General features: G+C 33.3%; 1 protein-coding gene across 4 annotated transcripts in view; it reads left to right on the top strand.

The window, feature by feature from the left end:
• Positions 1 to 27,168, top strand: part of Ehbp1 (EH domain binding protein 1) — a 312,370-nt gene that overhangs the window by 149,076 nt on the left and 136,126 nt on the right. For all 4 annotated transcript variants that reach the window (XM_076832959.2, XM_076832960.2, XM_076832961.2 and 1 more), the window contains one exon: positions 2,259 to 2,445. In XM_076832959.2, coding sequence (XP_076689074.1) covers positions 2,259 to 2,445 — 187 coding nt within the window. The remainder of the gene's footprint in view (positions 1 to 2,258; positions 2,446 to 27,168) is intronic.

A 27,168-nucleotide genomic window follows, 5' to 3' on the forward strand; every position in this document is an offset into this window, starting at 1 on the left:
ACAATAAATAATATCATTTAAAATCATTCTATCCAACTTCTTTAATATAACATGAATTTTAAACTCACAGTGCGTTAATGTTTTAACTAATATATCACTCAGGTTTACAGTTCAAAGATGAAAATAATTTATTTTTATTCAGAGCAATGTGGAAAGTCATGAAATAGATTATTTAAATCATAAATGATCAACAAGATGTGGAAATTGTGTTAAATCCTTAAATTTCCTCATGTAAAGTACTGCTTTAGAATATAGTCATGGTTTAAGAAATACTTGATTAGCAAATTTTGTAATTGAACCAACATCCTAGAATGTATTTACACAAACAAAAATGGCCAAAATGGAACTAGCTGATATAATCCTATGAGACCACCATGTATATGCAGTCCATTGTCAACCAAAATGTATGTGATGCATGTATATTAAATGTATTTATCAGCAGTTACATCACTATTTTCATTTTGTAGAGAAAGTGGTATATTCACATAATACTTTATGTAGGCACTGTTCCTGTTCACTTGTTCTTAGCAGTACTTTTTTATATTGCGATATACATACTTTCTAAAACATTAAATTACACATTTAAAAATGTATACTGCAGGTGTTTTTGGTATATTTGCTATGTCTTATGATCACCACTACTGCCTAATACCATAACATTTTTATCATTAACACAAGGAGTTCCATACCTCTTAGCAGTTAGTCCCATCTCCCCAGTTCCTCCATCCTCTGCGTTAATCTACTGTATTTATCTATGAATTTGACCATAGATATGGACATTTTGTGTAAATGGAAACATTTGCTGTTCATTCTTGAGTGGAATATTCATTTTTATTTAGGGCTTTCTGAATTATAAAGGGAAGGATCTGAAAACTCATAAAGGACTTTTATCCTTACTCTGATTTAGCAGCTAATCAGTGGTGGTGCCTAGCACACTGTTGTCTCACAGGCAAATTATGGATGTATAAAGATAGTGATTTTCGTAGTCCTCCTGATGGCCAGGCACAGTCAAGGGCAGCTAAAGTTCCTGACACTTTTAATTTCAAGCAGCTTTCTTTGTTATGTCAAATTTCATTTTCAGTATAAGTCATAATATAAAAACATTGAGAATCACAGCTCTAATTCGTTCAAGAAAATGTCTGTTTTGGGCAGAGGATTGTAACTCAGTAATAGAGCACATACCTGTTATATACCAGGCCGTACATTCAGTCCCTAGCACTGCAAAAACAAGAACAAAACAGATGTCTATTTGAATTGTTTTTAATTATATAAATGTTAGGAACCAACTTTGGAAATAGTTGATCTGGACTTCTTTTCTACTTGTGTTTTTATTTTCCCTATGCAAATAATACCAGTGGTTAGAGGGAGATATAGTGAGTAGAACTTGGCAGAGAAAGCATGAAGAAAAAGGTCAATATTTTGAGATACCTTGCTATACTTATGAGATAAAGTTATGGAAGTTTTACGCAAATTGAGTTGTATAAATTCATATGTATAAAGTATACCAAAGAGTTGTCTGTTTAAAAGAATTCTGATTTATTTTCCCTGTTAAGCACATCTTTTTGTAATATAAGCAATCTATACTCTAAAATAACTAGGTTTATCTTAAAACCATTCATGTCTACATAATAAATTAATAATAATGATTATTATAGGAGCTACCATCTTACAAAATAATATGGAAATTTGTTAATCAGAAATAATTATTTAAATTATCTTCCAAATAATTCATATACCTGAATTAATTCACTAAGTTTTCATTTAAGTGTGAGTTGAAAGATACTTTCAAAACCTGGGAGAATTTATTGACAGTACTTTGCTGAATGAACCACTGAAAGATAGTTCCCTAAAGAGAAGAGAATTTGACACAAAAGCAGGGATTAAATTCAAGAAGAAAAAAAAAATGGGAGTGAAGCATAAAAAAGAAAGTAAATCAACATTTCCACATCTTATTTCCTCTTCCTAGACTATCAAGAATAGATAGGATCTCTTTTTTTTGAAAATAATACATTTTCTAAGGTTCTGTTTTGTAGTAGTTGAAGCTGAGCATGACCTAGTATTTAACATCTTTTTGAAGTGGCAAATTTTATTTAAGTCTAGATAGAAATGGACCCAAAGATTAATAGCCATTGTTCTTCTTGTAAGACTTTCTGGTTTGGGTTTATTTGCACGAAACATTATAGTTTTCAGTACATATTTAATTACTTTAGTTGGAAATAATTTGAGAGTCATTTAACAATAATTCTGATTTCATTTAGATCAAATCCTTTTTATGAGCCTAAACCAACTTCTCCAAATAATTTGGTAAATCCATTTCAAGAACTGGAAACTGAAAGAAGAGTGAAACGAAGGGCCCCACCTCCACCAGTTCTCTCACCAAAGACAGGAGGAGTAAATGAAAACACAGTTGTTTCTGCAGGAAGAGATCTCTCTACTTCTCCTAAGGTAGGATATTACTCTTAATACAGCATGTATTAATGTTTGCTCTTTTTCCTCCATGCAGTTGAAATTTGAATTAGCAAAAAGTCACTATTAGCTATTTTTGAAAATTTAAAAGTAAATCTATATTATACTATAATAAAATATATGTTTGCACAATTTAGCTATTGTGAATTGTGCTAGTATAAACATTGATGTGGCTGTGTCCCTGTAGTATGCTGTTTTTAAGTCCTTTAGGTATAGACCGAGGAAAGGTATAGCTGGGTCAAATGATGGTTCCATTCCCAATTTGCCCTTCAATAGATGAATGGATAAAAAAAATGTGGCATATATACACAATGGAATATTACTCAGCAATAAAAGAGAATAAAATCATGGTATTTGCAGGTAAATGGATGGACTTGGAGAAGATAATGCTAAGTGAAGTTAGCCAATCCCAAAAAACCAAATGCTGAATGTTTTCTGTGATACAAGGAAGCTGATTCATAGTAGGATAGGGAGACGGAGCATGGGAGGAATAGACAAACTCTAGATAGGGCAGAGGGGTGGGAGGGGAAGGGAGGGGGCATGGAGTAATTAATGATGGTTGAATGTGATGATCATTATTATTCAAAGTACATGTATGAAGACACAAATTGTGTGAGTATACTATGTATACAACCAGAGATATGAAAAATTGAGCTCTAAAGAATTGTAATGAATTCGCTGTTATATATAAATAAAAAAATATTAGGAGACCCTCATTGATATACAAAATTACATATAAGAGAATTTGAGGGGGAAGGGAAAAAAAACAAGGAGAGAAATGAATTACAGTAGATGGGGTAGAGAGAGAAGATGGGAGGGGAGGGGAGGGGGGATAGTAGAGGATAGGAAAGGTAGCAGAATACAACAGTTACTATTATGGCATTATGTAAAAATGTGGATGTGTAACCGATGTGATTCTGCAATCTTTGTAATGTTTTGAATAACCAATAAAAAAATAATTAAAAAATAAATAAATATTTTAAAAAAGGAAGAAAATATATGTTTGCAAAACTATTCATTTATAGTACAGTTTGGATGGGATAGTTTGGGTTAATATATGTTTGTTTGTTTGTTTGTTTAAGACAGGGTTTTGCTATTTTGCTCCGACTGGTCTTGAATTTGTGGGTTTAAGCCATCTTCTTGCCTCAGCCTCCCAAGTGCTGGCACTGCAAACACGTATAACCACACTAAGCCTTTTTTTTTTTTAGGTGTTTGGGTTTGAACCCAGGACCTTGCATGTACTAAATACATACTCTATCACTGAGGTACAGCCCCTGTCCTGAGATTTATCTTTAAAATGCTGCTTTGACATTAAAGGAAGAAGAGCATTATAATTATAGGATTAGTTCCTTAAAGGAAGGATATTCTGAAGCATCTAGGCAGAAGGGACAACTTATACTGATATAGAAGTTATTCTTTGACAAATGTACTATAAACATTAAGACTCAATGCAGGGAAATGCTTTATTGAAGAATTTCAGTATTGCCACTTTAAGTCAAGTTTCAGTAGTTTCTCTTGGATAGACAATTTTTTAGTTCATTTTGTGGCTTTTGTTAACTCAGTTCTGAACCTAGTTGATTTTATTTATATGTATTTTTACTGTTTTAAAGGAAGAATGATTTTACTGAGGTCCTCATTCTGCCATTTTAGATGTCAATTTCCTTTGTTTTGATAACAGGGTTTTGTTTTGTTTTTTAAACCTAAGATTTTAGGAAGGATCTAAGGATAAATTATGTCATGCAGTTGGCTACAGAAAGGGATGAGGGGGTACTCTAAATGAAAGGAGCAAATGGTTGAAATATAAAGCAAAGGAGATGGCTAATTCTAATACCTATAGGAACAAAAGTATAGGCAGGTTCGGCACTAGTCAGAATCAGGAAGCTATTTAGGTTTCTTATCCATTCTGACCATCAAGAATACCTGTACCTATTTTTTGTCTTCCTGAATCTCCAGTCTCTTATTGTCTTCTGCCTGCCCCATCCCTCTTCTCTAGTCTCATTAACAGATTTGATCCACAAAACAACATGAGAAATATATACCATTATCTCTGTCTTACATATGAGAAACTGAACCTCAGTTAAGTAATTTGCACAAAGTGATAAAAGTAATGATGACAGTGCTAGGAATAAAATTCGTCTTTTTCAAGCATAAAACACATGCTTTTCCCTCTGTGTCATGATACCTCTACAGAGGTATTTCTGATTCCAAGTTGGAACTATAGTATAATTTTCTGTAGTAGCATTATTTCCATGGTAATTAGATTCTCTAGTAGTGAAATATGTAATGGCTATGTGTAATGTAAAAATATTACATTACTTTGAGAATGATGTTCCATAGCAGATATATTGTGGAATTAATTATGTTTATTGACAGATTGGTTGTACCACCATGCCTCACCTGGAAAATGTCTCACGATGCTCACAGAGAACAAAAACACAGTCAAATCCACAGTAACTTTTTTTGACTTGAAGTTAATTTGGATAGTAAGTTAAACACAGCTGAAAAAATAAATTGTAAAACTGTAAGCTTAGCATGGTGGCACATACCAGTAGTCCCAGCTATTTGGGAGCCTTGTTTGAGCCCAGAAATTTGAGGCCAGCTTGGGCAACACAGCAAGTCCCCTATTTCTTAAAAAGCATAGAGTAGAATAAAGTAGAATAAAATAGAATAATTGCTAATACATTATTAAATGAAAAAAAAAAGTATGTAACGAACGTAGCCAGGTATCATGGTGCATGCCTGTAATCCCAGCAACTCAGGAGACTGAGGCAGGAGGATCCCAACTTAGAAGCCAGCCTAGGCAATTTAGCAAGCCCCTGTCTTAAATGATAAAAAGGGCTGAGGTTATAGCTCAGCTTTCTACATTTATATAATGATATCTGAAGAGACATGTTAATTTTTAGAGCATAGGATTATTGGTGAGGAAATGGAGGGACATTTCTCTTTTCCCCCTTTTGTCACATGTAGTATCAATTCTAAAATATATTTGAACATTTATACTGCAGGGCCCAGAGTAGAGCAAGACAAGAGAGAGATCCACAGGGCATTTAAGAGGTGCTTCCTCTTGGGTTGGTGCAAGTGCAGATTCTACACTTAAAACACCCCAAGAGTGCATGCTCTCTGAAATCTTTGATTCCAGGCACTCTTTGACTCACCCTGGGGCACAAAAGGGGCATATCTGATGGACAAATATGCAGTAGGAATAACTCACAGATCTTTGCAAATTTAAAGAACAAGCAACAACTTACCATAGAGAACTCCTCTAAGAATGTGCCTCTTGATTTTTCTCAGTGTGTAGTGAAAAAGAATAAAATGTGAAAAAAAATTTTAAAACCCCGATTGAACTATTAGCTTTTAAAAACAGATTTATAGAGTAAATTTAAGTTTGCTTTTGAAAGGTAGATCTTTGGCATCAACATATTCTAAAATAATTGAATTTTAAGGATTCTGTCACAGTTTTATAACTGAGAATAGAATACTATTTTTTTTTCTTTATGGAGACCAAATGTCCTTTCTTAGGAAAATAACCCAAATAAGGTAACTATTTATGTAACTAAATAAGGTAACTATTTAATGATAAAGAATGGCTTACAAATTTGACTTATTTGCCTAAATACTTTATGAAGACTAAACAACAGGCTGGGAAAACTGGAAATCCATATGCAACAAAATGAAACTGAATCCCCTTCTCTCACCATGCACAAAAGTTAACTCAAAATGGATCAAGGACCTTGATATCAAATCAGAGACTATGCGTCTGATAGAAGAAAAGGTTGGCTCCGATCTACATATTGTGGGGTCGGGCTCCAAATTCCTTAATAGGACACCCATAGCACAAGAGTTAATAACTAGAATCAACAAATGAGACTTACTTAAACTAAAAAGTTTTTTCTCAGCAAAAGAAACAATAAGAGAGGCAAACAGGGAGCCTACATCCTGGGAACAAATCTTTACTCCTCACACTTCAGATAGAGCCCTAATATCCAGAGTATACAAAGAACTCAAAAAATTAAACAATAAGAAAACAAATAACCCAATCAACAAATGGGCCAAAGACCTGAACAGACAATTCTCAGAGGAGGACATACAATCAATCAACAAGTTCATGAAAAAATGCTCACCATCTCTAGCAGTCAGAGAAATGCAAATCAAAACCACCCTAAGATACCATCTCACTCCAGTAAGATTGGCAGCCATTATGAAGTCAAACAACAACAAGTGCTGGCGAGGATGTGGGGAAAAGGGTACACTTGTACATTGTTGGTGGGACTGCAAATTGGTGTGGCCAATTTGGAAAGCAGTATGGAGATTCCTGGGAAAGCTGGGAATGGAACCACCATTTGACCCAGCTATTGCCCTTCTCGGACTATTCCCTGAAGACCTTAAAAGAGCGTACTACAGGGATACTGCCACATCCATGTTCATAGCAGCACAATTCACAATAGCTAGACTGTGGAACCAACCCCGATGCCCCTCAATAGATGAATGGCTAAAAAAAATGTGGCATTTATACACAATGGAGTCCTACGCAGCACTAAAAAAATGACAAAATCATGGAATTTGCAGGGAAATGGATGGCATTAGAGCAGATTATGCTAAGTGAAGCTAGCCAATCCCTAAAAAACAAATGCCAAATGTCTTCTTTGATATAATGAGAGCAACCAAGAACAGAGCAGGGAGGAAGAGCAGGAGGAAAAGATTAACATTAAACAGGGATGAGAGGTGGGAGGGAAAGGGAGAGAAAAGGGAAATTGCATGGAAATGGAAGGAGACCCTCATTGATATACAAAATTACATATAAGAGAATTTGAGGGGGAAGGGAAAAAAATAAGGAGAGAAATGAATTACAGTAGATGGGGTAGAGAGAGAAGATGGGAGGGGAGGAGGGGGAGATAGTAGAGGATAGGAAAGGTAGCAGAATACAACAGTTAACTATTATGGCAGTATGTAAAAATGTGGATGTGTAACCGATGTGATTCTGCAATCTTTGTAATGTTTTGAATAACCAATAAAAAAATAATAATAAATAAAAAAAATAAAAGAAAAAAAAAGACTAAACAACAGAAAATGGCAAACTGGGTACTACTGTTGTATGTTAACAGACCATTTTAGGATACATTATTGATGATAAATGTGGAAGTTGCAATACTCACTCTTCATGAGGAGGAGAAATCTATCTGAAGTATTTGAACAGATGTATACAAACTATATCATAACCCTTCTAAAATTCCATTACTAATAAACTTCACCCTATAAGAGTAAGAAACAAAACAAAAATGTAAAGACCTCTACATCACAGTGCACGGTAGGTCTTGGACTGGGTTGAGGAAAGAAAGGCAATAAAACATAAAATTTAACATGTTCCTAACTTTTAGGGGCATACAAGTACAAATTCTATACTTGCACAAACCAGAGTTATTGTCTATAAATTTTGGCAATAGGTGCTGCATTCTTTTTTTTTTTTTTTTAAAGAAAGAGTGAGAGAGAGTGAGAAAGAGGGAGAGAGAGAGAGAATTTTAATTTTTATTTTTTAGTATTTGGCGGACACAACATCTTTGTCTGTATGTGGTGCTGAGGATCAAACCCGGGCCGCACGCATGCCAGGCAAGCGTGCTACCGCTTGAGCCACATCTCCAGCCCCAGGTGCTGCATTCTTAAGAAGATATTCACTCTTACTATTATGCACAAACCCTAAAATGAGCACTTTTTTAGGTTTTACAAATAAGGAATTATTTTATTAGAAAATTGCTTGAAAAGGGAGACCAGTCTTTGCTATCAGAACAAATGTCCTTCTTTAAAATGAACTTAGAACAGAAATGAAAGAAAATGTAAACAAAACAAAATAAAGATTTAATTTTCTTAGGGTGACTTGACCATCCATTCTGTTAATAAAAATAAAACAGGAGGCACTGTAACCAAAAATAATGATCTGAAAATGTTAATCATGGGTGAACCTAGATAAAGATAGGTAAACCATTGGGTTTTTATTGTATTGTACTTGTAGCGTTCCTGTAGGTTTGGATTTCATTTTTAATAGTAAAGGGTAATGATTTGAGAATTGAGAAGAGTTATTGCTGTAAAAATATTATTTTGAAATTATAAACAGATGATGATATCTGTTTATTGCAGAACCTCAAATTAATGAATTAGAAGGTAAACTTGAAAAATTATCTTTAGAATTCAAGGAAAAAGATGAAGAGATTAAATTTTAGGATAAAACAAAGGTAGAGTCAGGAAGTTCATTAGATTTATAATAGGGGTTATAGAGGTGAGAACTGATGGAAGAAAAATCATTTTATCAGAGAAAAGAATAAAGTTTATGTGAACTGAGGAAAGACTTTAGTCTTAGATTAAAAGGTCTAACAAATACCAGGCTAGAAAATGGAATGAGATTCCAACCTATGCATGTCCTAGTAGTATTTTTGAATATCAAAGATTATTGTAAAGGAAAGGCTTTTGACATCTATACTTTAGTAACATTGAATGTTGGACATAGTGAAGCATGTTTACAGAATACAAAAGAACAAATATATGATAATATCTATTGAAATATACCAAATATGTAAAAATTTATGAATTCATAATGATATTGTCAAAAAAGATGCCTTGGGAGATTGCTGGAGCACTAACTCATTATTCTATATGTTGATAAAAAAGTAAAAAATTTTATCCTGACTTTTGTTTATAAGCTATATTCCAATATAATTAAATAATTGATGAGAAAAGGTTCTTCCCCATGTAAGAATTCTGGCCATAAAATAGAGAAGGAATCATTTTATTAGAAAACTCACCACTTAATGTTCCCCAATGAAATGACGGATCTAAAAACAATTAGCATGGCTGCTAAAACTATTAAGAGAAAGGTTTTATGAAAGATGTATGAATCAAACTCACAATACTGATCAATCTAAATATCATTAAGATTGGAAGAGTTGGAAAAGCAGGGGCTGAGGTTGTGGCTCAATGGTAGAGCACTTGCCTTGCATGTGCAAGGCACTGGGTGGGTTCAATTCTTAGCACCACATATAAATAGATGAATAAAATAAAGATCCATCGACATCTAAAAAAAATTTAAAAAGAAAGAGTTGGACAAGCAGTTGTATTCCTATTGGAATATACCAAGTTGTGCCTCTTGGTGTATTCCAATAGGAAGTGCGTAGAACTACCTGTGAGTATTCTTGCCAGAGAATTAAACTGGTTTCTAGTCAAGCCACTGGTTGTAATAGCTACCAGTTTACAATAGGTATTGGGGAACAAAAGAATATGTTAAATGATAGGACAAAAGTGCAGCCAGCTAAAACAGAATGTGGAAATCCTCCAGGAAAATAACCAGATTCATGCAACAATAAAATAGCTTGGAGAAAATGAAAGGTGATAGAAAGAGAAGTGATAACATTTTAAATGTACTTACCTTTTAGAAATGTGTACTGAATTATTTTCTGTTGAAGTGATAGGATTCTGGGGTTTGCTGTAAAATACTCTAGATAAAAAATGGGAAGTTAGGAGAACTGTTTGGAGAGAATGACTAAGATTGGGAAAATGTTAATAACTTTTGAAGAGTGGGGGCTTCATTATAATATTTGTTCTACCATGGAAAAAATCACTGCTATAAAAATTAAAAAATAAAAATAAAAAAGAAAGACCTGAAGGATAGTGTAAAATGTCCTGTCAGACTGAAAGAGAAGAGAAGGAGTAGAACAAAGATTATATTTGAAGAGATAAAAGAACTTTTCCAAACTGATAAAAGATAGTTTTCTGATTTGAAAAGCCTGGCAAATCCCAATCAGGATAAAAGAAGTTCAGATCCAGAAACCTCATGTTAAACCGAATGATCGATAAGATATTTAAACCCAAAGATAGGAAAAAACCTAAATACCTTTAAAGGGCTCTTTCTGATTTCTCCAGTAATGGAAGCCAGAAGACTGTTCAATGGTATTTTCCACATGATGAAAGAAAGTCACTGCCAGCCTATAACTATATGTTCAATGAAAATATCTTTCAAGAATGAGAAAAATAAAAATATTTTTCAATTAAGATTGTCACGAGCAAATCATTGCTGAAGGAAATTATAAAACATATAATTTAAGCAGAAGGAAAATATTCATTGGAAGATCAGAAATTCAAGAAAGATCTCACAATGGCACCTATGTGAATAGATCTAAGCAAACATTGACAATATAAAACAATATTAATATCTTATGGGAGGGGAATAATTGCAATAATGTATTTTAAGGTCTCTGTGCTATTGAAAACTAGAATAAAAATGTTGACTGTTCTTTGAATATCTCTTAAGTATGTTGTAATTTGAAGGACAACTACTAAAAGAATACAGACATAACATGTGATTTGCAAACTGGAAGAGAGAATAGATTATAGACATTTGTAAAAGTAATGCAATAAATAGCCCTAAAAGAAGAAGAAGAAATGAGCTGAAACAAACAGAAAACATGAAATAATAAAGTAGATTTAAACTAAAATTATAATTAATTAATTAATTCTAAATGGGATAAATGTAGTGATTAAAAGACAAAAGTTTATTAATCTGAATTTTTTAAAAATCTAACTATACACATCTAAAATAAAGGTACATGAAAGGTTGAAAACGACTGAAGAAAGATTTACCATAAAAACACAAACTAAAGGAAAACCAGTGAAGCCATATTAATATCAAATATAATAGTTTTAAAGCTGACTGAATTTCTGGGTATCAAGCCGACCATTCACCAGGAAGATAATAACTTTTTGATCATAACATATCTCCATATTTTATAGACAGACTAAAAATTATTAAGATTTAAATATTCAGTTAATTTTGGCCTCCTAAAATATTACATTATACCAATGCAGAATTAATTTTTTTAACCAAAACTGACCATAAACTAGCAAGTTTAAAAAAAATTAGAGTTGAAATTATATTTTTCATAAATAATGCAGTTAATCTAGAAATCAGTAGCAAAATTATAACTAGAAAAAATTATAAATTTGAAAATTTTATATTTCAAGTAACTATGGACCAAGAATAAATTTTAACATATATAAACTATATATTCAATGAAATTTTTTATTTTACTACTTGATGTATTGATGAGGAAGCTATTTACAGTCAGTTTGTATTCTCATAATCATTTCTGTGAAGACCTAACCTGAACTTCTTGCTTGGCACTGTTTTTCAATATAAGTCCCAACTTGAAAGGCTTGAAGAGCAAGCCTGACATGTTTGAACTTGGAGAAGAGCTTCAAAAACAATCACAGTAGAGTTAATGAAGCAACTGGATATCATAAAATACCTTAAGTGTTCATCTTATTATTTATATTCATGGAATTTAAGCAAGGGGTTAGACCATATTTTCATTGCTAATAGATATTCTTTTAACCAGCTTATTTGTGTACAGAGGACCAAAATGCTGTAGAACATGTAAACTCTTTAATACCTAGATTAAGAGTTGTAATCTAAGGATTAATGCATACACTATATATTGGCTTCACTAATGCAGGGTGTGTGAGCATTTTGTTTGCAAATCTGCATGTAGCTATATCATTTCATTAAATCTATTAAGTTTATAACCCAGGAATTGTTTTCCCCTGTAATCAGGGTTCAGCATAGTTCTGTAAAAGAAGAGTTTTAAAGCTAGATAGCCCTGAAAATGTATTGTGAATAAATTAACAATTCTTTAGGCATGTAAATTATAGAAAGTATTTGACTTCAATAAATAGTTTGTAGTTTTACTGTTAAAACAACAAACTAACAGTAAAACTATAAACTATTGTTCTGGTGCTAAATTTCATAATTTGGCACCATTCTCATACCCAAAATGCTTTGTGATTTCAAGAGATTATTGTTTAAGCCAGACTAGGTAATGCAGAATATAATCCCAGCTACTATAGAGGCTGAGGCAGGAGGATTGCAAGTTGGAGACTAGCCTTCACAACCTAGCAATACCCTGTATCAAAAAGTAGTAGAGCACCCTGGATTCAATCCCAAGTACCACCAAAAGAGAAGAGAAAGTGAGAGAATTTTTTATCTGTACTACATCATGATTTCCAAATTTTTAAGAAATTACTAGTGTGATAAAATAATTAGAATAAAAATATTAAAGCTAGTTTTCCATCACCAGTTGCTATTGTAGTTAAAACTCACCAGTGGCTGTTTCTTTAACTTTTTTGTAATTGTAGAAAACTTAGGTTGTAACATACCTGGCTCCCCCATCCCCTTTTGGCTAGGAACTTTAAAAATTTTCTTCTTTTTTAAAAAATTAATTAGTTAATTAATTAATATTATTTTTAGATATACATGACAATAGAGTGTATTTTCACATATTATACATTCGTGGAATATAACTTACTCTAATTAGGATCCCATTCTTGGGTTTTATGTAGTGTGGAGTTTCACTGGTCATGTACTCATATAGTATGAACATAGAAAAATTATGTCTGATTCATTCTACTCTCTTTCCTATTTCCATCTCCCCTTCTTTTCCCCCCATTCCCCTTTGTCTAATCCAATGAACTTTTATTCTTCCCTCCCTCTGCCATATTGTGTGTTAGCAACCATATATCAGAGAGAACATTTGGCCTTTGGTTTGGGGGGATTGGCTTATTTTACTTAACATGATAGTCTCCAGTTCCATCCACTTACCAACAAATGCCATGATTTCTTTCTTCTTTATGGCTGAGTAATATTCCATGGTGTATATAAATCACAATTCTTTATCCATTCATCCATTGCTGCATTTCTAGGTAGTTCCATAGGTTAACTACAGTGAATTTTGAGCTGCTATAAATATTGATGTGACTGCATTACTGTAGTATGCTGATTTTAAGTCCTTTGGGTTCAAACCTAGGAGTGTGATAACTGAGTCAAGTGATGGTTCCATTCAAGTTTTCTGAGGAATCTCCATACTGTTTTCCAAAGTGGTTGCACCAATTTGCAATCCCACCAGCAATGTTCATCCTTGCCAACACTGATTGTTACTTGTATTCTTGATAATTGCCATTCTGACTGGAGTGAGATGAAATCTTAGAGTAGTTTTGATTTGCATTTTTCTAATCACTAGAGATGATGAACATTTTTTTATGTTTCTAATCAATTGTATTTCTTCTTCTGTGAAGTGTCTGTTCAGTTCCTTAGCCCATTTATTGATTGGGTTATTTTGGTTTTTTTGGTGCTAAGTTTTTTGAGTTTTATATATCTTAGAGATTAATGCTCTATCTAAGGTACAGGTGCCAAAGATTTTCTACCATTCTGTAAGCTGTCTCTTCATAATCTTCATTGTTTCCTTTGCTGTGAAGAAGCTTTTTAGTTTGATACAGTCTTATTTATTGGGTTTTTTTGTTTGTTTGTTTGATTGGTTGATTTTGGTGTTTTGGGGTTTTTTTTGTTTGTTTGTTTGTTTTTTGTGCTGGGGATTGAACCCAGGGCCTTGTGCATGCAGGGCAAGCACTCTACCAACTGAGCTATATCTCTAGCCCTAATATTTATTGATTCTTGAGTTTACTTCTTGCACTTTAGAAGTCTTGTTGAGGAATTCTGTTCCCAGAGCTGACATGATGGATATTTGGGCCTACTTTTTCTTCTAGCAAGGGCAGGGTCTCTGGTCTAACGCCTAGGTCCTTGATCCACTTTGAATTAAGTTTTGTGTGGGGTGAAAGATAGGGATCAATTTCATTCTACTCCATATGTGTTCAGCTAAGGAACATTTTCATTTAAAAGTTTCTTTTAGTAAAATTTCACAAGGAAGCAAAGGAGAAAAATAAACCTCATCTGATTGATTAATATAAGTAACAGATTTTTTTTTTTAGTTGAAAAACAGAAAAAAAACCCAGTTCATTGTTTAGTGTATCCACAACTTGAATTATTAAGTAGAGGTTCTCATTTGTCTTTAAGGATTAAATATTATGTAATGTGCATTATTTTTTAAAAATACAAAAACATTTGTTCTATTATATATTGTTCTTATTATATATTCTTTTAAATTTGTTAATACTTATAATTTACATTAAAAAATTATACTCATTTCAACCCATAGAGTTCTTAATTTAGCATAGACTGGGGCTAGAGGTATATAGTGGTAGAAAATGTGCTCAACATGCACAAGCCCTAGGTTTGATCCTCAGCACCAGAAATAATAATAGTAAAAATCATAAAGACTATAAACAAAAAAGCCAAAGCCAACCTCATAGTAAATGGAGAAAACCTGAAAGCTTTTCCTTTATAATCTGGAACAAGACAGGATGTCCACTCTCATCATTCCTATTGAATATAGTGCATGAAATATGGAAATATATAATATATAAAAATATAAAATATAGTGCTAAAAATTTTAGCCAGAGCAATTAGGCAAGAGAAGGAAATAAAAGGGATAAAAATAGGAAAAGAATAAGTCAAACTATCACTGCAAATGATATGATTTTATACTTAAAGAATCAGAAAACTCTACCAAAAGACTGCTAGAGCTAATAAACAACTTCAGCAAAGTAGCAGGTTACATAAGCAACATATAACAGTCATAGCCTTTCTATATACCAACAATGAATCTTCCGAGAAAAAAAGGCAGAAAAATAATCCCATTCATGACAGCCTCAAAAAATAAAATACCTAGAATTAAATCTAACCAAGTAGGTGAAAGACCTCTACAACAGAACTATAGAACACTGAAGGAAGAAATTGAAGGGAAAGACCTCTATGTTAATGGGTATGCAGAATTAATATTTTTTAAATGACCACGCTACCAAAAGCAATGTACAGATTCAATGCAATCACCACTGAAATACCAATGACATTCTTCACAGAACTAGGATAAAACAGTCCTAAAATTTATTTGGAAGAATAAAAGACCCAGAATAACCAAAGCAATCCTAAGCCAATTAATCAATGTTGGAGGCACCACAATACCTGACTTCAGATAATACTACAGGGGTATAGTAACAAAAACTATGTGGTGCTAGCGTAAAAAGAGACATGCAGACGAATGGTACAGAAGAGAAGACACAGAGATAAAACTACACATATACAACCATATAATACCCTGACAAAGGTGTCAAAAAACATACATTGGAAAAAAGGTATTCTTTTTAACAAATGATGGTGGGAAAATTGGTTATCCATATGTAGAAGATTGAGATTTGTTTCTTATCTCTTACCCTATACAAAAAAATCAACTCCAAGTGGATCAAAGACCTAGGAATCAGACCAGAAACTACTCAACTCGTAAAAGAAAATGTAAGGCCAACACTCTAGCATATAGGTACAGGCAAGGACTTTCTCAATAGAACTTCTCCTAAAGCTTAGAAAATAATGCCAAGAATTAATGAATGGAATGACATCAAGGGAAACAATTATGAATGTTAAGAGAAAACCTCAAGAATGGGAGAAAATCTTTGCCAGCTACTCTTCTTTTTTTTTTTTTTAAAGCTTTATTTCATTTTTATGCAGTGCTGAGGTTTGAACCCAGTGCCTCCCATGTGCTAGGCGAGCGCTCTACCACCAAGCCACAGCTCCAGCCCCTGCCAGCTACTCTTCTAACAGAGGATTAATATCTAGAATATACAGAGAACTCAAAAAACAACCCAATTAATAAATGGGTAAATGAACTAAATGGACATCTCAAAGAAATATAAATGGCCAACAAATATATGAAAAAAAATGTTTAAAATCATTACCAATTGAGGAAATACAAATCAAAACTAAACTGAGATTTCATCTCACACCAGACAGAAAGGCAGTCATCTATATACAAACAATAAGTCAGGTATGGCTCACTCTTGTAATTTCAGCGACTCAGGAGGCTGAGGCAGGAGGATCACAAGTACAAAGCCAGCCTTATCAACTTAGGGAGGCCCTAAGCAACTTAGCTATACTCTGTCTCAAAATAAAATTAATTCATTAAAAGGGCTGGGGATATGGCTCAGTGGTTAAGCAACTCTGGGTTCAATTCCTGGTACCCCTTACCCAAAAGAAAGAAAGAAAGAAAGAAAATGTGGTATATGTACACAATGGAATTTTATTCAGCCACAAAGAAGAATGAAATTATGTCATTTGCAGGAAATGGATGGAACTTAAGACCATCATGTTAAGTGAAAAAATCCAAACTCAGGAAGTCAAGGACTGTATATTTTTTCTCATGTGTGGAAGTTACAGAGGAAAAAAGAAAAGAACAGGAAAAAAAAAATTTTGTGTCTGTGTGTGGTGGGGGGGTGGAGTTGGTATGAATTTCATGAAAATAAAAGGGAGATCAGTAGAATAAAGGAAAGGCACCAGAAGTGGCATGAGAGGAGGGAGGGAAGAAGTGCTGAAAGTGATATTGACCAAATTATATTGTTACATTGTATGCATGTATGAATATGTAACAACAAATTCTACCATTATGTACAATTATAATGCATCAATAAAAATGTGGGAAAATAATAATAGTAACAAAATTGACTAAAACAAAATATTCCTTGTATAAAAATTATTTTACTTATGTATCCCTCCCCCCCCCCCAAATAAAAAAGTGTTTTCCAGTAAAGCATATATAATTTTTCTGGAAAGAAAAAAACTTCCAAAATATTTACTTAATTCAGATTAATATACCATAGACAAAGCATTACTATTCTATATTAGTAATATTAGTTATATTATTATTAGGTTCAGAGTATATATAACCAAAGATATTACTAGTGTATTTTCTTAATTTTGAAAATATAAACTCAAGACATATGTGCACTTTATCATTTCTATTAACTTAATAAAGTTAATGTTAATAAACATTGATAATAATGTTAATAAACTAATCTACAGAAAGATATTCAAGAAAATTACTAAAACATTTTTTAATTGTTATTATTATTTTTAGTTATAGTTGTACACAATACCTTTATTTTATTTATTTTTATGTGGTGCTGAGGATTGAACCCAGGGCCTCTCACGTGCTAGGCAAGTGCTGTACCACTGAGCCACAACCCCATCCCCAACTAAAAGATATTCTTAATAGAAAAATCATTTTCATTCTCATCTGAAGTCAAGCTTTTATTTACTCAAGGAAGCATCTGAATACTCTTACCCTAAGTCTTTAAATCTCAAAAGAAGGCAAAGTTAATGTATGCTTTGCCAAATGCTTTTTTTAATGGTTGAGTGTATACATACATATTATGTAGTTCAGAACAAAATTTTCTTTGAGTACCATAAATAAAATCTCTCTTTGTCATTTAAGACATCATTAGTAACTTGAGTATTTTCATTATAAGAAATACTTTCATGTAGGTGCATTTTTATGTTTTAAAAATGTGTAAGTTGCCATATTGTTGTAAAATAGAATCTGAAATCTTTTCAAGAGTTAACCTTATTTGGTGCTATAGATTAGAGACACAATTTGTATGGAATGCTATAGCAGTTTAGCAGTGCTTAATGCTACTCTTAGCACTAGTTTGAACATAGTACAAAAATTATCTTACTAAAATGAAACTGCTTGCCTTAAAATTTTCCAAGACAAAGGGCTATGTATTTCTAATAGATATTTATTGATAATAATGTTAATTGAGAAATAAACTTGTTCAAAAATGGGTGTGAAGCAGAAAAAATAATTCATATCATTTTTCTTCTTCTAAGAAAGAACTGTTCCATGAAAATTTCTTTCATTTTTTTTCCCCAGGAGAATATGGGGTTTGTAAGGCAATGTACCCTAAATACTTGAGACATCCTAAAAGACCCCTGTGACATACTATCTTCATGTGCCATTTTGTGCATTCGGTTTTTATGTAGCCATTCCTCTGTACAAGAAGCTGTGCTATGAACTAAGGGGAAACATGACTAAAACAAAACCTTTGTTTTTAATAATCTACTCAATATGGTAGATATATACACAAAATTTATGATACAGTGTAATTATGGCTCTACTAGAGGTATTCTACAGTACCATAGTAACATTACTGAGAGCATTACTTATACCTCTGTTAACTCTAATGACTGCTTGAAAAAGTAGAGGTAGGAACAGAGAAATGTGTGTGCCTATGCCCGTGGTTGTGGAGAGGGGCAGCCAAGATGATAATTGGTCTGAGTAACTGAAGGATAACTAGAGTTGACAAGAGGTTCAAAGAAAGAAGGGGTGGGGGCATCTCAAAAGAGACAAATGTGCAAAAGCATTGAAATATGAAAGTGGCTAGTTCAAGAGACCATGAACACTATTATTGTGATTGTGAATAGAATAGGTAAGTGGAGTACATGAACATATAAATGGAATCAGGTTGTAAATATTGTTATACGATTGCTAAAACAAAAAATTGGACATAATTGTGTAGAAAGTAGGAATGATAACATTATTGAAACCAGTTACTGAATGACACTATTAAAAGGCCACCATAGCTGATACATTTATATATCTATCAACTATGTGGATCAATCTCAAATGTATTGTGCTAAGTGAAAGAAGCCAGTTTCAAAATGCTGCATTCTGTATAATTCTACTTATGTAGCATTCTAGAAAATGAAGAACAATAGGGTCAGAAACACACCAGTGGTTGCTAAGGAGTAGGGAAATGGAGACAAATTTTGGGGAATAACAAAATTGTATTGTATCCAGTTGTGGTAGAGGATACACAACTTCACACATCTGTCAAAAAATACAGAACTGCACACTAAATCATGAGTTTTACTTTATGTAAATTCTGTCACCACCACTACCACCACTACCGCCACACAGAACATCTTTTCATAACATTTCTATCTTTGTTGCCATCTCTCTACTGCCTTCCCTGTCTTCAGCTTCTGGTCTTCACTCTGATTTCTGATATCATTACCTGAGGTAATGGGTTCAGGATTGTAAACAGAACCACGGCTAAATTGATTGTGAGGTTTGACCTAGTACACCATTGTTTTCTGTGTGTTTTAGTCAGCTTTTTCACTGCTGTGACTAAAAGACCTGACAAGAACAATTTTAGAATCACAGTTTCAGAGGTCTCAATCCATAGACAGTATGCTACATTCCTCAGGGCTCAAGGTGAGGCAGAACATCATCGTGGAAGAGTGTGGTGGAGGGAATTGGCTCACATGATGATCAGGCAGCAGATAGAGACTCCACTTTCTATATACAAAATATAAACCCTAAAGGCATGCCCCTAAGGATCCACCTCGACTATCCACACTCTACCATCCGCCTTCAGCTTTCTTTCAGTTAATCCCATCAGAGAGATTGATTCACTGATTGGGTTAAAGCTCTTGTGACCCAATCATTTCTCCCCTAACTTTTCTTGCATTTCTCACACAAGAGCTTTTGGGAGATATCTAATATCTAAACCATAATATTCTTTAATAAAGGAGAAACTTGATCAGATTTCTGTGGAATGAAAACAGTAAGGATAGAAAATGTAGAAACTGAAAACAAGGATATAGATAGGAAACTTATTTCAGTACAGAAATGGTCTAAACCATTGAACAATGAAGTGGACATGGAAGAAAACAATGAATAAAATTGTATAGTTAGAATAGACAAGGACCAAGGGATAAAAGGAAGAATAAGAATAAAGAATGATTCAGAAGTTTCTGGCTTGCTGAATTTCTCATTGTACTCATTCAAAAAAATTTTGAGTTCTGAAAATCATATATTTAAAAATGATTAAGATAATAAATGTTATATATAAAGTTATATAGTTTTTCACTGCAATTTTAAAAACATTGAGCACCCGCAGCATGCCAGGCATTGTTGTATTAGACACTGGGTATAACAGTTTCTTCCTGGAGATACTAAAGAATGAACCCTAAATAAATACATAAAAATCTTTGAAAATGGAGTAAAAAAAAAATAGGTACTATAAGAGAATGATGGTAGACTCGGTAAAAGACAAAAAAGGGAGACAACAGGAAGAAGTAGAAAACAATTTCAGACAGCATGTCTAAAGGCTCTGAAGAAAGAAACAGCTTGGGGCTGGGGTTGTAGCTCAGCAGTAGAGCACTAGCCTAGCATGTGCGAAGCGCTGGGTTCTATCCTCACCATATAAAATAAATTAAATAAAGGTATTGTGTCCAACAACAGTGTGTGTGTGTGTGTATTTTAAAGAAAGAAACAGCTTGTCATGTTTGAAAACTAAAAGAAGGCCCATGAAACACATTAAGCAAAGAGAGAGTAATATTGTACAAGTTTGTGGGATAGGAAGAATTTTATGAACCATGGTGACTTTTTTAACATTAAACCCATGTGTAGTGGAAAGCCATTGAAGTTAAGTGTGTTTGTGTATCTGTGTTGAGGGAAGGGTAACATGATTTGTAACCTCACATTCTGCCTTATATTTTGTTTTATTTTTTAACAAATGAGCTGTCTTTACTTTTATCCAAGGACTCACCCATCAACTTGTGTATTAGATCCGCCTGCCTGATCCACTTAAGAACTTTGATTCTGATTTCATACCTCTGCTTCTTCCATCAGTTTTTTACTCTGTACCTGGTGAATTATCTTATAGGTAACCTACCTACCGTAGAAACACACTAATTTGAGTCAGGATGATATAAACAACCTAAACAGACCAATATTAAGTGAGGAAATAGAAGAAGCCATCAAAAGACTACCAACCAAGAAAAGCCCAGGACCAGACGGATATACAGCAGTGTTTTACAAGAACTTTAAAGAAGAACTAATACCAATACTCTACAATCTATTTCAGGAGATAGAAAAAGAGGGAGAATTTCCAAATTCATTCTATGAGGCCAATATCACCCTGATTCCCAAACCAGATAAAGACATCTCAAAGATAGAAAACTACAGACCAGTATCCCTAATGAATTTAGATGCAAAGATCCTCAATAAAATTCTGGCAAATCGGATACAAAAACATATCAAAAAGATCGTGCATCATGACCAAGTGGGATTCATCCCTGGGATGCAAGGCTGGTTCAGTATATAGAAATCAATAAATGTAATTCACCACATCAATAGACTTAAGGAATTAAGAACCATATGATCATCTCGATAGAAGCTTAAAAAGCATTCGACAAAATACAGCATCCCTTTAATGTTCAAAACTCTAGAAAAATTAGGGATAACAGGAAATTACCTCAAAATGGTAAAAGCTATATACGCTAAGCCTCAGGCCAGCATCATTCTAAATGGAGAAAAATTGAAGGCATTCCCTTTAAAATCTGGAACAAGAGAGGGATGCCCTCTCTCGCCGCTTCTATTCAACATAGTTCTTGAAACACTAGCCAGAGCAATTAGACGAAAGAAATTAAAGGCATAAATATAGGAAAAGAAGAATTTAAATTAGCACTATTTGCCGATGACATGATCCTATACCTAGCAGACCCAAAAAATTCAACCAAGAAACTTCTAGAACTAGTAAATGAATTTAGCAAAGTGGCAGGATATAAAGTCAATACCAATAAATCAAAGGCATTCCTGTATATCAGTGACAAATTCTCTGAAATGGAAATGAGGACAACTACTCCATTCACAATATCCTCAAAAAAAATAAAATACCTGGGAATCAACTGAACAAAAGAGGTGAAAGAGCTATACAATGAAAACTACAGAACCCTGAAGAAAGAAATAGAAGAAGAGCTTAGAAGATGGAAGGATTTACCTTGCTCATGGATTGGTAGAATTAATATTATTAAGATGGCCATACTACCAAAAGCACTTAATAGATTCAATGCAATTCCCATCAAAATCCCAATGACATTCCTTGCAGAAATAGAAAAGTCAATCATGAAATTCATCTGGAAAAACAAGAGACCCAGAATAGCTAAAGTAATTCTAAGCAGGAAGAGTGAAATTGGTGGTATAGTGATTCCAAAAATTTGCCTTAGCCTGGCTGTGGTAGCACACACCTATAATCCTAGCAACCTGGGAGGCTGAGGCAAGTAGTATAAGTTTGAAGCCACCCTCAGTAACATACGGGAACCCTCAACATTTAGTGAGAGCCTGCCTCCAAATAAAGAATAAAAAGAGCTGAGGACATAGCACAGTGATAAAGGGCCCCTGGGTTGAAGACCTAGCATCAAGGGAAAAGAAAAAAAGAAAATTTCTGCCTTAATCCTACTTGGCTTTATTCAGACAAAGGTCACCACCCCAAATTCAACACAAAACACACTGTGTTCTTTCCTTCCTTTCTTTCTTTCTTTCTTTCTTTCTTTCTTTCTTTCTTTCTTTTTCTTTCTTTCTTTCTTTTTCTTTCTTTCTTTCTTTCTTTCTTTTCTTTCCAGGGTCTCATCAAGTTGCTTAGGTCCTCGATAAATTGCTGAGGCTGGCTTTGAACTTACAGTCCTTCTGACCCATCCTCCCGGGCTGCTGGGATTATAGGTGTGAGCTACTGTGCCTGGCTACTTCCCAAATTTTCGAATAGCTCATTTCTTCATTTCATTTAAATGTCTTCTTAAGTATTACTTCGTTTAAGAGACTTTCCCTTACTACCCAATACAAACCATCCTCTTTTTCCAAATTATTTTATTGTATCCTGCATATCTACTTTATCATCTCCCCGCCCCCCAACCATATGAGTTCCATGAGATCAGGATTTTTGTCTTCTTTGTTTCTTTGTCCTCAATCTAGCGCGGATACATGTAATTGACGCTTAATAAATATTCTTTGGATGGATGGATGGATGGAAAAAAGAAAGGAGAGAGGGGAAAGGAAGGGAGTGAGGAAGAGAGAGAAAAAGAAAAGGAAGTAGCAAAAGTGTAAGTTTGTGTTTAAGAAAATTAATTTGGATGAAGACTTAGTTTAAGCTTCTACTTTTTTCTTTTTCTCCTCTTCCATCTGTGTACCTACACACAGATGTCAAAATTAACAGTAAGATTGATCTTGCCTATCAAGGGATTAGCAAAGTGTTAGATTTTGTGAAATAGGCAATTAAAATTAAAATCTATATAAGAAACAAAAATGCAAACTGTAAGGAAGTTCCCCTTAAACTTCATTCAAAGATGATTAAGTTCAGGATGATCAGGAGGTACTGACCTGTTGAGGCTTCCCAGAAAAAACTGTGGCCCTAACAGAAGATGATTTAGTCATGAACTCAGGAGTTGAAAGGTGTCCCCTACTTCAAGACAACAATGAGAACAATAGCTGGGGGACTGAGCCTTGAAATTAGGAAAGGAAAAGGACAAGGGATGTTGTTAAGGATCATATGGAGAAAATAAAGCTGGTTCTAGCAGTCTCTTAAGGTACAACAGGTATCTTAAGAGAGAAAGAGGCAACATAAAGGTTTTATCATTTCCATTATCTTTTCTCTACGTGTCCCTTCATTGAAATAAGGAAATTTTCCATCCAGATTTTGTGTGTGAATATGAGAGAATACGAGAGTGCACAACTTTGTTAGAAATATTTGGGTGTGGAGTTGAAGATTCTGAGTCTTAACCATATGATAACAGGTTAACATTAGGCTTGGAGAAAGAACACCTGACATTTATTCCCTTACAAATATATATTTATACATTCTGGAGTTTCAAGCTGAGACCATCTGAAAGTGTTAAAGATGGTGGTGGTCCCCAACTGTTAGTATCATTAAAGCTTTTTTAGAAATTATGGGGTTTGGGATTGTAGCTCAGTGGCAGAGCACTTGCCTAGCATATGTGAGGCACTAGGTCCAATCTTTAGAACCACATAAAAATAAACAAATAAAGGCATTCTGTCCACCTGCAATATAAATTTTTTTTTAATTATGGACTAGAAAAGTTTAACATAGAACATTTTGCCTTTGTTCATTTGGGTCTGTTTACATATGAACTGACATATGTAAAACATGTATTATTACTTCAAAACATGTATTATTACTAACCACTTGGCAGAGTAGGCAGGGTTATATTACTTAAAAAATGGGGAAGATTTTCTCTTTCATTTCGAGATTCTTTCTCTGTATTTTATCTAGTTTTGTCTCTCAGGATTTGAGAAATTATAGTAAAGTGTATTGATGAATTTAATAATAAATGATGGCAGTTTATATTTATATTTATGTTTTACTGTCACACAAGGTACACTTTAAAATATCTTCTTGGAAAATATATTTCTGTACTAGATTATTTTATATAATGAAAATATATGGTAAGGTGATGTTTGCAGCTATTTGAGTTTATATGGTAAGTAGCTAAATGATTTCATTAAAAGGAAGTATTCAATTTTTCTTCTTATTGAAAAGCTTATTTTAAGGCCAACAACACAGTGTTTATGGAAAAGATTTCTTTCCTTTATTAAGCCATAGAAATAAGTGGCTTTTTCTTGAATTGCTTGAAACTAATTGAGAGAGGCCCATCTCTTTTTTAACTTGAATATATAAGCATGTGTGGCTAAGTGCTCCCATATTTTAGTCATGGTGAGCTGTGAACATATTAAAAATAATTGTCTTTACCTCATAAATCTTTCTAGTTAATTTAGTTTTTTAAATCTTCTTATTAATGTCTTCTAGGTTGGGTCAGATATACATATATATATGCCTATAGGTGGCAATAAATTATAGTTTTGAACATATACTATATGTTTAGTATAGAGAAAAAGACCAGTGATGTAATGTATTAGGGCTTTAGTTCATAATCAGTATCTGTTCCAAAACCAAACCTTTGTACTTTTCTGTTTATTAGAACTCTAGGACCTTATTTTTTGTTTATTGGAATTAGGAACTTATTTTTTTAAGTTGAATAATTTAGTTTCATTTGACATATTTGGAGAATTAAAAGAATTGGATAGGCCATTCTGTAAAGAAATAACCACAAAATCTAATAGTAATAATAGGGTTAGAGTACATTCTCTGAGTTACTTCATACTTCTGAAGGTAGAAGTGATAAGTAATATGAACATTCACCACTTAGTTCAGAAAGAAAAATATGGCAGTGTAATACCAGGAATCCAGATTGTTATAATTATTAGGATGTTTAGAAAATATGTTAATAATACACATAACATAGCTTCAAAATTGAAAACTCACATGATAAATTAAGTATTTTTAAGACATTGAAGGAATGTTCATCAGGTGTTTACAACAACATTTTTGAATCAATGTTCCACAGTGTGTTTTGTGTTGAATTTGGGGTGGTGACCTTTGTCTGAATAAAGCCAAGTAGGATTAAGGCAGAAATTTTCTTTCTTTTTTTCTTTTCCCTTGATGCTAGGTCTTCAACCCAGGGGCCCTTTATCACTGTGCTATGTCCTCAGCTCTTTTTATTCTTTATTTGGAGGCAGGCTCTCACTAAATGTTGAGGGTTCCCGTATGTTACTGAGGGTGGCTTCAAACTTATACTACTTGCCTCAGCCTCCCAGGTTGCTAGGATTATAGGTGTGTGCTACCACAGCCAGGCTAAGGCAAAAATTTTCAACAATGAAAAAGAGCAGTAAATGTAGCCTACTCTGAACCTGGGAGTACTGTTGACACACTGTTGACCAAAGAGAGTGTCTGAGGTGAGGGAGGGGAAGAAAAGGAAAAGAAAAGCTTCCAAAATATAAAAAATGTGGATAGTGAGGAGTAAAATCATTGAGAATGACCATTTTTATAGTTGTGATTAAATTATCTTTGGTTTTAAAGTCATGGTTCTTTGGGGAAAATGATTTCTTTTTTACTTTTATATTACAAAGATGTAATTTTTAAAAATACATATACTTTCAAAACTGTTGGTGATAAAGTGGATATTGTTTTTAAAAGAAGTCAATGATATTTGTGAAAGCTACTTTTTCCCATTTATCTTATTTATTCCATTTGGGGCTTAATTGGTTAAAACTATGACGTATAAAAATTTTTCTTTTAGGATCTGAATAGAAAATAACAAGCAATAAGACTCCAAAATAATCATATCAGACTATACTTATACCAGTCAGAAGACTGGTGTATCTGAAACATTTTAAAACAGTTATTGCATAAAAATTACATTCCTTCATTATATTTTGCTTTGTTTCATGTAAAAATGGAGCTGATTTACATTTTAAAGAATATTAGTTTATCATGTAGATTTACTTTTTTGTTGTTATAGATGGACATAATACCTTTATTTTATTTAGTAATTTTTATATGGTGCTAAGGATCAAACCTAGTGCCTCATACATGCTAGGCAAGTACTCTACCACTGAGCCAAAACCCCAACCCTAGATTCACTTTTTAGATGATTTAATTTAAAACCAAATCTGATCCTTGGTGTGTCTCATATGTTAAGTGTGTATCCTGAAACAACTGGCTGGTTTGGCATCGTTGTATTCTGGTTCCTGATCATCTGAGTCCCCTAAGTGAGCTATTTTAGTTTGTGGTAATGAGTAATCTTTGAGCTGTAAAATGAACCAGAATGCATAAAGAAGCATTTAAAACAAAGGGACAATTTTATGCTTCAACTGTTAAAACTGAGAGCCCTTTAGATGGTTTTGATGGGAAGGTTTATGAGAAAAATAAAGAATTTAAGAATGAAATTATTCTATTTGGTTTACTAAAATTACATGCTAAATATTAGAGGGACATAATTAATATAAAAATTTTTAAACTACTTAATGTAGCATTCTTATAGCAAATTCCTGTCAATATGAATCTATAATAATTAATTGCCATAATACCTATTGTTCTAGTTTAAAAATGTCTGAAGGAATGAATGTATATACATTTTGAACAAGTAAAATATTATAAGCATTCTCTCATATGAACCCTGTGCAATGCTCTTTCTCAAGCATTTATAGTTATTTTACATGCCTTCTATTCCATTTATGTATGGATTGTACTTTCTTCCTTGAGTACCCCTCATCACCACTAAGGTTTCCAGTTGACCCTACCCATAAG

Source organism: Callospermophilus lateralis, chromosome 14 (genome assembly GCF_048772815.1).
Source record: "Callospermophilus lateralis isolate mCalLat2 chromosome 14, mCalLat2.hap1, whole genome shotgun sequence".
NCBI lineage: Eukaryota > Metazoa > Chordata > Mammalia > Rodentia > Sciuridae > Callospermophilus > Callospermophilus lateralis.